General features: G+C 43.4%; 1 protein-coding gene across 1 annotated transcript in view; it reads left to right on the top strand.

Moving 5' to 3' along the window:
• The first annotated feature begins 263 nt into the window (after positions 1-263).
• Positions 264-11,727, top strand: part of LOC119934805 (ATP-binding cassette sub-family C member 11-like) — a 34,951-nt gene continuing 23,487 nt past the window's right edge. Inside the window, exons 1-8 of the mRNA XM_038754341.1 lie at positions 264-565; positions 813-954; positions 1,482-1,678; positions 3,211-3,303; positions 3,412-3,559; positions 8,057-8,320; positions 9,100-9,171; positions 10,727-10,851. Coding sequence (XP_038610269.1) covers positions 264-565; positions 813-954; positions 1,482-1,678; positions 3,211-3,303; positions 3,412-3,559; positions 8,057-8,320; positions 9,100-9,171; positions 10,727-10,851 — 1,343 coding nt within the window. The remainder of the gene's footprint in view (positions 566-812; positions 955-1,481; positions 1,679-3,210; positions 3,304-3,411; positions 3,560-8,056; positions 8,321-9,099; positions 9,172-10,726; positions 10,852-11,727) is intronic.

Raw genomic sequence — 11,727 nt, 5'->3', positions numbered from 1 at the left:
GCGATCCCACCAAACCCTATCCCACAGCTTTCAAGGCAAGCGTCAGCCTCTCCTCCACATGCAGTTGTGGGGAGTCACTGTCTGACTGGAATTTTTAGCTCCGGGGAGAGCAAAGCCATTTCTTCTTCATAATATCCCTCTCATCAAGGGGTGTGAAGGGAGTTGTTCCCCAATTAGGGGTCGAGCTAGGCTGCCTAACATGTTACAGTCATTTCGGTGTCTTTGGTTACAGGAGAGGATGAGGGGGTAAACCTGACTGGAAAATGCTGATGAAGAAGAAGAACAGGGACACAGGCCCCGTGGGCGGCTTTGCGAACCTTGGCTTGGACGTGGAAAACCGCATGGCTTCAACCCTAGCCTATGTACAGGAACCATCTCCACCAGACTTCCCACCCAACAAGGGGGATCCACTCAGTGGGAAGTTGGCTTCTTTGCCATATCCCCAAAAGGGTCTTCTGGCCCCACCATCCTTCAACTCTGTTTTGTCTTCACCTTCTTTCGTGCTCCTAAAAATTGTTTTGCTTATAAGTGGAAGAGAAAATGAGCTTTTCAATGAGTACTCCTGGTGAAATGAGAGTTCAGAAAGGGCCGGGGGAGGGATGGAGATTGGTGGGGGTCGGGGGGTGTGGTCCTCCTATAGAATGGCCACCAGAGCACATGGCCAGTTGTGGCCCAGTGGCTTCTCTATCCCGAGCAGTGCCTCAGCTGGCTTCTGCACCCTGACACAGTTCCTGCACAAGGTGGGGTCGAGATTTACCCGGCTCTGTGCTGATGCTGTTAATTTTTCCATCCCAAGAGAACTTTGGACCTAGGCGAGAGCTCATGGAGTCCAGAGTCAGATGCCAAGGAGGCTCAAAGACCGCCTGCCTTGGAAAAAGGCAACGGAGATGCCGCCTCACATGGGAAATACAGTGTTGCTATGAAAACAATGATTCCGATTCGCCCCAAGTCGAAGTAAGGCCTGTTTTGATCAGATGGTAGCAATTATTTGTCAGTATCCACTGGCTACTGTTTTCAAAACTGGAGATTCATCGGAGAATTCTGAGGAAACAGCGTGGCCTGGTGGAAAGAACTCGTATCTGGAAGTCTGAGGTCCTGGGTTCTAATCCTGACTCCATCGCTTACCTGCTGTAAGCAAGTCATTTCACCTCTCTGTGCCTCAGCTTCCTCATCTCTAAAATGAGGATTCAACACCTGTCCCCCACCACTTAGATTGTGAGGCTCACATGGAAGCTGATGATTTTGTAACTATCCCAGTGCTTAATACAGTACTTGACATACAGTGAGCACTTAACAAATACCCCGATTATTATTAATTTTTATTATAATTATTATTCAGTGGAGATCAGGATTGCAGGGCTCTTCATACCTGTATGGCTGGGGCAGTGGCTTCCACATGAAAGGGGTGCTGACAGTCTCAGCCTCCTACTCTGTTAGTACTTTTCCTAGGCTTTTTCTTTCCCTATCTCCCTCCCTCCCAGCCCTTCAGATCTGCCGACGAGGAGGCCAACTACAACCCCTTTTTCTCTGATGGGCATGGAAGTGAGAAGGAAGGGATTGTGGGAAACCTCAGGAAGCATTACAGAATGAAATCCTTTGAAAACCTTACCTTAGAATATGCAGGAGAGTTTGGGGACTTTGGGAAAAACTGTGCTACAGATTACAGATTACAGATGAGGTAACTGAGGCATAGAGAAGTGAAGTGGTTTATCCAAAGTCACACAGCAGACAATTGGCAGAGCTGGCATTAGAACCTAGATCCTTCTGATTCCCAGGCCTGTGCAGTATCCAATAGGCCACACTGCTTTGTGCTTTGGCCATGATGCTTGATCAGTAGATTTGTGATTGTTTGACAAAGGAAATGGGATAAACACACTAGCACTTCAGGAACACGGCACTTTTGTTGATTCCTAAACCTGCTTCATCGCTTCAGTGGCAAAGACACAGCATAATAATAATAATAATAATAATAATAATAATAATAGTAGTAGTAGTATTTGTTAAGCACTTACTATGTGCCAAGCACTGTTCTAAGTGCTGGGGTAGATACAAGATTATCAGGTTGTCCCACATGGGGGTCACAGTCTTAATCTCCATTTTACAGATGAGGTAACTGAGGCCCAGAGAAGTTAAGTGACTTGCCCAAAGTTGCACAGCTGACAAGTAGCAGAGCCGGGATTAGAACACACAACCTCTGACTCCCAAGCCTGGGTTCTTTCCACTAAGCCACGCTGTGACTTTCCAAACCTAGGGAATGAAAGTAAAGATGCCATAGTGATCAGTCAATCAATAAATCATATTTATTGAGCAACTACTATTCATTCATTCATTCATTCAATTCAATCGTATTTATCGAGCCCTTACTGTGTGCAGAGCTATTATATACACAGGACTGAACAAAACCCTTGGGGGACTTTATTTGAGATGGATCAGTTGCGAGGTTTGTTATGGGGATGTTATCATGCCTACAAACAAGATAATAACTGTGGTATTTGTGAAGCATATACTATGGTGTAGTATAAGATAGAATAGGATAGAAAGAACATCGATTCTTTTGAAATGTGGTGTTGGTGAAGGCTTCTGCGAATATCATGGATTGCCCAAAAGACAAACAAATTGATTTTAGAGCAAAGTAAACCAAAGTGGTCTTTGGAAGGCCAAATGGCTCGATTTAGATTAGCATATTTTGGATACAGAATCAGGAGGACTAATTCTCTGGGGAAGACACTAATGCTACGAAAAGTCCAGAGAAAACTTGTCAGAGGCAGACCAGCAATTTGACAGAAATAGGGATAGAGGCCATAACAACGATAACAGAAGAACCTTTAGAAAGGTTGCGGATTATGGCAGAGGACAGGATGTTCTGGAGAAAGTTTATCCATGGAGTCGCTATGAATCAGAAATGACTCAATGGCACATAATAATAATAATAATAATAATAATAATAATAATAATAATGGTGTTCCATACAGTACAGTGTTAGGGTAGATACAAGATAATCAGGTCCCACTTGGGGCTCACATTCTAAGAGGGAGGGACTACAAGTATTGAATTCCCATTTTGCAGATGAGGTAACTGAGGCACAGAGAAGTTAAGTGACTTTCCCAAGGTCACACAGCAAGCAAGTGGCAGACCCGGGATTAGAATCCAGGTCCTCTGATTCCCAGGTCTATGCTTTTTCCACTAGCCATGCTGCTTCTCCCGTAAAAGTATAGTTGGGGCAGTAGCACAGAGAGGACAAGGAAATTTTCATGTGAGAATCACATCAAGAGCTTCAGCTGAGAAGTCAGCTTTCTGGCTCCTGTAAGTCATTAATCCTTTTCTCCCATGAAAAGTAGCATTTACTCAAAAATGAAAAAAAAAATCCAAGACCGAATGTCAAGTCTTTAAATGTTATTTTTTTTGCAAAAGGCTCCAAGTCCTTTGGGAAGAAGAGGTCACAAGGTGTGGTGTGGACAAAGCATCTTTGAATCGAGTAATTCTTCGATTCCAGAGAACAAGAATTTGCATAAATATCTTCATAGGAATTCTCAATAGCGTCCTGGGTGTCTTGGGACCTGTAAGTAATGAATTAAATAGTGCTTTCCTTGATATTTCAGAAAGTGTGTTGCTTTTATTGTGAAAGAAAAATCCGGAGTTTGGCAGGATTCTTTCTGAAACCCATATCTCTCAGGACCAAAGCTGAATCTTGGTAAAGGCTTTATGAATTTGGAAATTGTGTTAATAATCGTAATAACGATAATAATGATGATGGCCTTTGTTCACTGCTTTACTTAACACTGGGGTAGATATCAGATAATCAGTTCAGACACCATCTCTGTCACACATGGAGCTCACATTCTAAGCGGGAAGGGGAGAGGGTATTTAACCACTATTTTACAGATAAGGAAGATGAGTCCCAGCGACTTGCTTAAGACCATACTGCAGGCCAGTTGAAGAGTCGGAATGACAACCTGAGTCTCCTGAATCCCAGGCCCAGGATCTTTTCACTAAGCCACCGCCTACTGAGTCTAAATGCCAATAGTACCCTGAGGGTTAGAAGACCTAGAGCAAATTCCAAGGTTTTTCAAAGAGCACAGCCAGATTCTGACTCAACATATTGGACAAATACAGTTTTCTCCATTTCACAGGCTAGACTTGTGTTCCAGATCTAAGCTAAGCAGCTAACTTTTGAAACACAACATAAATAGCCTAGGAATGTTTCCGGACTTGAAATTTTACATCTATTCCTTTTTTTTTTTTCTGTTATCTCCTCAATTCCCTCATCTGTAAAATGAGGATTGAGATTGTGAGCCCCACGTGGAATGTGGATTGTGTCCAACCCGATTTGCTTGGATCCATCCCAGCGCTTAGTATAGTGCCTGGCACATAGTAAGCACTTAACAAATATTATTATTATTAATATTATTATCTGGATCCAGCCCTCTTTCCCCCCATCTCCCTCTTCCTTTTTCTTCATTCATGCACTTGAACCTATGCCTTTTAGGCACTTGATATTCACTCCACCCTCAACCCCTCAGCACTTAAATACATATCTATAAATTATATATTAAATATTACTCATATATTTATATTCATGTTGGTCTCCCCCTCTAGATTGTCAGTTTGAGGTGGGCAGGAAACATGACTACCCACTCTGTTGCACTGTATCCTCCCAAGTGCTTAGTACCATGCTCTGATCACAGTGAGCACTCAGTAAATACCATTGGCACCTATCTATTCTATTTATTTTATTTTGTTAGTATGTTTGGTTTTGTTCTCTGTCTCCACCTTCTAGACTGTGAGCCCACTGTTGGGTAGGGACTGTCTCTATATGTTGCCAGCTTGTACTTCCCAAGCACTTAGTACAGTGCTCTGCACACAGTAAGCACTCAATAAATACGATTGATTGATTGGTTGTTTGATCTGGAAAACCTACTCTGTTCAAGGGTGCCTACTATACCTTGTAAGCTGGACTCTCAGACATTCATCCCAGATGTTAAGCACACAGTAAGCACTCAATAAATACCACTGATTTACTGATTTATCCCAGGTCTCTGATTCATTCAATTCTTCAGTCATATTTATTGAGCACTTATTGTGTGCAGAGCGCTATAATAAGCACTTGGGAAAGTACAGTAATAAACAGACACATTCCCTGTCCATAATGATCATATGTCTAGAAGGGAGGGGACAGACATCAATATAAATAAATAAATTACAGATATATATGGAAGTGCTGTGGGGCAGGGAGAGGGGAAGAGGAAAGGGAACAAGTCAGGGCAATTCAGAAGGGAGTGGGAGATGAGGAAAGAGGGGGGCTTAGTCAGGGAAGGCTTATTGGAAGAGATGCGCCTTCAATAAGCCTTCAAAGAGGGGGAGAGTAGCTGTCTGATAAGACCTGAGAGGTTGAAATGACCCAAAACAGTGGCTTTCTCCCTTTTTGGTCTTTGCCGCCTGGTCCCTCTCAGTTTCCATTCCTCCTAGAATTTCCTACTTCTTTAGCCCCCAAACTCCAAATGAAAACATGGCAGGTGTGTCATCAGTCTCCCTTCCCCTCCCCACCCACTCTAGGAAGGGAATTTGCATATGGCATTATTTGAGGACTGCTGACAATCTCCAGTAGATCTGAATCCTGGAATCAATCAATCAATCAATCGTATTTATTGAGTGCTTACTGTGTGCAGAGCACTGTACTAAGAGCTTGGGAAGTACAAGTTGGCAACATATAGAGACAGTCCCTACCCAACAGTGGGCTCACAGTCTAAAAGACAGTGGGCTCACAGTCTTTTAGACTGGAACTAATGACTGAGTTTTCTCAGGATTTTCACTGCATCAAGTGACTCCATTAAGGAAAGTGGCTTGGAAAGAATATTTTTAAATAACTCAAAATTTAGTATTCTATAAGTTTGATCATATAATTATAATAGCAATAATACTTGCAGTATTTGTTAAGCACTTACTATGTACCAGGCACTGTTCTAAGTGCTGGGGTAGATACAAGATAGTAAGGTTGGACACAGTCTTTGTCCCACCAAGGGCTCACAGTCTAAATTCCCATTTTACAGATGAGGGAACTGAGGCCCAGAGAAGTGAAATGACTTGCCCAAGGTCATGTGACAGACAAGTTGTAGAGCTGGGATTAGAACCCAGGTCCTTCTGAATCCCAGAACCGTGCTCTACCTACTAGGCCATGTTACTTTCCTATTAATTTTGAAGTATTGATCTGGTTTCCCAGCAGTCACCTGCTAACCTGGATGGTGCTGACTGTCGATGAACCATAAAGTTTCCCTGACCCCAACCCCTGGCAAAGCTCTAAAATAAACACTCTGTTTTTTTAAATGTACTTATTTATTTTATACGTGGCTTCCTAACAGTACAAGGTCAGAGGCCCAAAGAAGGGCAACACTCCGTGACCAAGTTTGCTAAGGGAAAGAGTATTTCTTGACCATTTTCCCTACCAGAAAAATAGCCACTTTGGTCAGAGACTACTACAGATTTTCAGGGGATTCAGGGGCAGCTGAATAGAAGTCCATTCTAGCTGAGAAAGCCTCCAGCTCTGCCCAGATCCTTTCAGGGGTAGAGTTGGGCTACCATCCAGCTGGCCAGCAGTGTGCCCAGAGGGACGTTGGGAAGGGTGTGCATAAGACAAAGATCTGTGTACTCAAAGTTGGAAGGGATGAATATGACTCCCACTCCTCTTGCATAGGCTGAGGTTACCAAAGGAGACCAAACAAAAGGCCCTTGCACTAAAAACTGACCTCACTATTTCTATTAGTGATTTTTTGCTCTGAATCTGTATTGGGTAAAACTAACTCCTGGCACAAGTAAATATCTCTGAGGACTACAAGCACTTAGTACAGTGCTTTGCACACAGTAAGCACTCAAAAAATACGACTGAATGAATTCTTCTTTTCCATCAAAAAGAATATTTTGGTGGGTATATACCATTGGTTTTATTCCTGCTCTCAAACTGGGAGCCTGGATATTAGCACACCTGCTTGCCCAGTTGCACTCTATGGCCAGTTTCCTTGCTTTCTTTCCTTCTTTGCTTTTGGCTTTCTCATTTGTGAATAGTTTTGCTGCTTTGGATAGGGACATTTTTGTTTTCTTGAGTCTTTTTCTTCCTTTCTATCTCTCTCAGTGCACATGAGAAAGGGGAGGGAATGGAGGGACGGACAAAGAGATTAAAGGTATTAATAAGGGAAGAGAAGTCTGAATCAGAAAAATACTTACGTCCAGAGGGACAAAAGAGCAGGAAGTCCAAGGACATTATTACCAAATTCTTATCTTAGAAAGCTCTCAATGTGTACACTCTCCACTCTTGCTGTCACAGTCACAGATACCAAATGACCATGTAATAATAGTATTCTGCCTCAGGCCCTGACAGAACTTTTTCACCCCTAGGAGACCATAGTCTTTAGTCAATTCCCTTCTGAACTGGACCCAAAGGCAGAGATGCCACAACTTCTTGGGCAATTGAAAAAAAATCTATCAAATGATCAATTCATTGGCAACTGTCTCACGGCTTTTTCGGCTCAAACATCCTGGGTCCTGAAAAAGACCCAATCAGGACCGAAAAGACCCAAAATGGTGGCTTTTTGGTCTATTAGTTCTCTGAAGCCTATTTTCTCTCAGTGGCCACCCTCACCCTGAAACTCAAAATGAAAAATTAGCATGTAGACTCAGGCAGGGAATCCTGTTTCCAGTTGCTCAGAGCCCAGGCTTGGGAGTCAGAGGATGTGGGTTCTAATCCCACCTCTGCCTCATGTCTGCTCTGTGACTATGGGCAAGTCACTTCACTTCTCTGGACCTCAGTTACCACAACTGTAAAATGGTAATTAAAAGTGTGAGCCCCACGTGGGACAACCTGATTACCCTGTGTCTACTCCAGCTCTTAGAACAGTGCTTGGCACATAGAAGGTGCTTAACAAATGCCATCATCATTATTATTATTATTGCTGAACTTCAGATCAAGCTGGTAACTTTGTTCAGTCCCCTGAAAACCTGCCTCATGTTGCTCTCATGCAGAGAGCTAACCAACTGACTTGCTTATTTGTTTTCATTTTCCTTGTAGAAATTTCTCCTTCAGGAAAAACCCATCCTTTACGTACAGGAGCTGAAAGGGTCTCAGAACGCATTGGTCATGGACGATGCCACTTTGTCTTGGAAACAGAACAACAGCATAAAGAACAGAGGTGCCGCCGAATTGGATGGGCAGGGGTGGTCTGGACACAGACTCAACCAGGAGAATCAACCTGATCATGGGCCAACTGGGCCAGAGGAGAAAAAAAATGACAACAGCCTGGTATTGCACAAGATAAGCTTTGTGGTGCCAAAGGTAGAGTAGTGATTTTCCCAAGCTCCAGATAAAATGGCTACATGCATGCCACCCAAACGGTACGATTCTAGGAGATGAGGCAGTTTCTAGGACCATTTATTTCCCTGTCTTTTAAGTCAGTAGTTTCAAAGATTTTTTGTTTTTTTTTTTTTAAATTACCATTAAGATATCCAAAGGTGGAGTGGGTTCAGGTTGCCTCTAACAGGCAGGCAAATTCCTGGGGTCCAAGGTCACTGGGTTGAGCTTCCAGGGAAGAGGTTTCTGGGAATTGATGATAATCTTCATCGTAATACTAAAGGGTTGAGAGGCATGTGGGACTGTGGTTCTCCTACCCTCTGGAGAAGTGGAAAAGGGCAACTTCCCTCATGCAAATGCCCTGATTCCTTCAGGCTCCACAGCCAGGACATCCATTAATTTCATGCTACCTCCAGGGCCTGATGTTTTTCCCTCTACTTCTCTCAAGTAGAGGTCTTTCTCTTAGAATACACAACTTCCTTAGCCTTTGTTCCACATTGCTTAACAATATTCCCACCTACTTTTCTGTTATGTGATCTTCAAGGTAAGACACATGAGAACTGTGGCAAGCTCCATAAATAGCCTTTTTGCTCTCCAGACTCCTTTAAAGGCTCCTGATGAGAATGCTTCCTGAGGGAGAGATTGTGAGAAGAAGTATATGGTTGAGCAAGAAAAAAATATTCTGCTAGATCAAGGGGCTTGCCACATTTGTAGGGTGCGGGGAGGAACGTTTTTTTAAAGATTTATCAACATTCTCTTTGTAGGGCAAGGTTTTAGGGATTTGTGGAAACACGGGAAGTGGAAAAAGTTGCATATTATCAGCTATACTGGGGGAGGTAAGTGACTGGGGGTCCTTTCGTTGGCTACCCAAACTCTCACTTTTCATCAGTGACTATAAAGAATTTGGGCAATTCCGGTTTTGTTATCTGAAGTGACTTTTCTGTCATTTCGTTTCGGACTGTGGAGTTTTATTTTTTTTATTATGAAATCAAATGTTTCTCAGATATTCAGAGCCTGTTTTCCTTTGTAAGTTCCTCTAAACTGTAAGTTCTCTTATGAGCAGGGGAATGTGTCTACCAACCCTGTTATATTGTGCCGTCCCAAGTGCTTAGTACAGGGCTCTGCAAATAGTTGGCATTCAATAAATATCATTGATTCATTTCACTTTATAAATGAAGGGAAATGAGTTTTAAAGCATTTCTCATGCTCTTTTGCCTTGGGAAAGGTTGCACGAGACCCAAGCCTGCCTAGAGTCTAGGGAGCAGGAGTCTAGGTTCTTGCCCCAATCCTGCCAGCGAGGTTTATGCCATCTGTGGCTATACCAGCTGGAATTCAGGTTTCTGATGTAAGGTCCAACTTGGGTATCCTGCATTGTGAACAGGCCCAGCACAAATCCTGAAAATTAGCTGGTCAGGATGGGCAGCAAAGACAGCAGTGATGGCTGAAGCAAATAAATACCTTCTGGGTTACAGTAATTATAATAGTAATTGGGGTATTTGTTAAGTGCTTACTGTGTGCTTACTGTACTAAGCGCTGGAGTGGATACAAGCAAATCGGGTTGGACACAGTCCCTGCCCCACGTGGGGGTCACAGCCTCAATCCCCAATTTACAGATGAGGTCATTGAGGCCCAGAGAAGTCAAGTGATTTGCCCAAGGTCACACAGCACACAAGTGGTGAAGCCGAGATTAGAGAAACATAGCCTGAACGTTTCTGTAGAAAAAGTGAACCAGGCAGCAGAGTGAAGTATGGACTGGAGTGGGGAGAGACAGGAGGCTGGGAGATAAGAAAGGAGGCTGATTGGGTAATCAAGGCAGGATAGGATACGTGACTGGATTATTGAGATAGCAGTTTGGATGGAGAGAAAAGGACGGATTTTAGCGAAGCTGTGACCATTGAACCAACAGGATTTAGTGATAGATTGAATATGTGGGCTGACTGGGACAGGGACCATAGCCAATGAAATTAACTTGTATCTACTCCAGTGCTTAGAACAGTGCCTCACACGTAGTAAGCACTGAACAAATACCTGAAAAAAATAATCGGGCCCAGAGTCTGTCTCAAATCAGGCTGACAGTCTCGAAGCTGACTGTCCAGTTGGCTGAATCCTTGCAGTGATCTGGCAACCTGAAGCTCACCCCAGCAGGTCAGCTTTGCCCAACCACCTGGCAGGACTAAGTGCCTTCTCTAGACTGTGAGCTCTTTATGGGCTGGGGATGTGTCTACCAACTTTGTTGTTTTGTACTCTCCCTAGTGTTTAGTACAGTGAGCACACACTAAGTGCTCAATAAATATCACCGACCAACTGACTGATAGATTGAATGTGGCTCTCACCTTTCCCCAGCCCTAAGTCATCGTCTTCTCTGAAGCTGGGTGTGCGTTTTTGCTTTAGATGCATTTACATGCCGGATCCGTGTGGGTGGATGGGACTTTGGCCTATGTGCCCCAGCAAGCCTGGATCTTCAGCGGGACAGTCCGAGAAAACATCCTCATGGGAGAGAAGTACAACTCATCCAGGTAAGCCCAAGGCTTCGTGTTCTGGTGTGCAACTATCAATCAAATGGCATATAAATATTTATCGAGCACTCAAAGGAGTGACAGCTCTCCTCCTTCCTCCTCCCACTTGGGGCCCATGTTTCAGAACAGCCGGCCCTGCCCTTGAGGAACTTGCAATTTAAAAAAGGGATGAGTTGGGTGAAGATCAGCCAATCCCATCAATATAAATATACCTGGATATAGAGGAATTCCTTGAATGAAACAAACATGCCATCAACATAAATACATAGGACTAGAGCTATAATAATTCCAAGAATGAGTTGAGGGGAAGGAGCGGGTTAGAGATTGGGTTGGTGGTTGAAAAATGGTTGGAGTTAATGGTGGGAATTAATCACCCAAGAGAGGCAGCGTGGCCTAGTGTATGGAACATGGGCCTGGGACTCAGAATCAATCAGTCAATCAATCAATCAATCAATCAATCAATCGTATTTATTGAGCACTTACTGTGTGCAGAGCACTGTACTAAGCACTTGGGAAGTACAAGTTGGCAACATATAGAGGCAGTCCCTACCCAACAGTGGGCTCATAGTCTAGAAGGACCTGGGTTCTAATTCCGCTCTCCCACTTGTCTGCTGCGTGACCTAAGGCAAGTCATTTAACTTCTCTGTGCCTCAGTTACCTCACTTGTAACATTGGGGATTAGACTGTGAGCCCTGTGTGGGGCAGGGACTTTGTCCAATTCGATTATCTTGTATCTATCCCAGCAATTAGTACAGTGCCTGGTACGTAGTAAGTGCTTAACAAATACCACTACTATTGTTATCATTATTATTACTTTCTATCAATCAAGTGATAGTATTTTTGAGAACTTAGTAAGTGTAAAGGATTCTATTATAA

Source organism: Tachyglossus aculeatus, chromosome 11 (assembly GCF_015852505.1).
Source record: "Tachyglossus aculeatus isolate mTacAcu1 chromosome 11, mTacAcu1.pri, whole genome shotgun sequence".
NCBI classification, from domain to species: domain Eukaryota; kingdom Metazoa; phylum Chordata; class Mammalia; order Monotremata; family Tachyglossidae; genus Tachyglossus; species Tachyglossus aculeatus.
The sequence above is the reverse complement of the archived record's forward strand: the minus strand, read 5'-3'. Positions and strand labels throughout refer to the sequence as shown.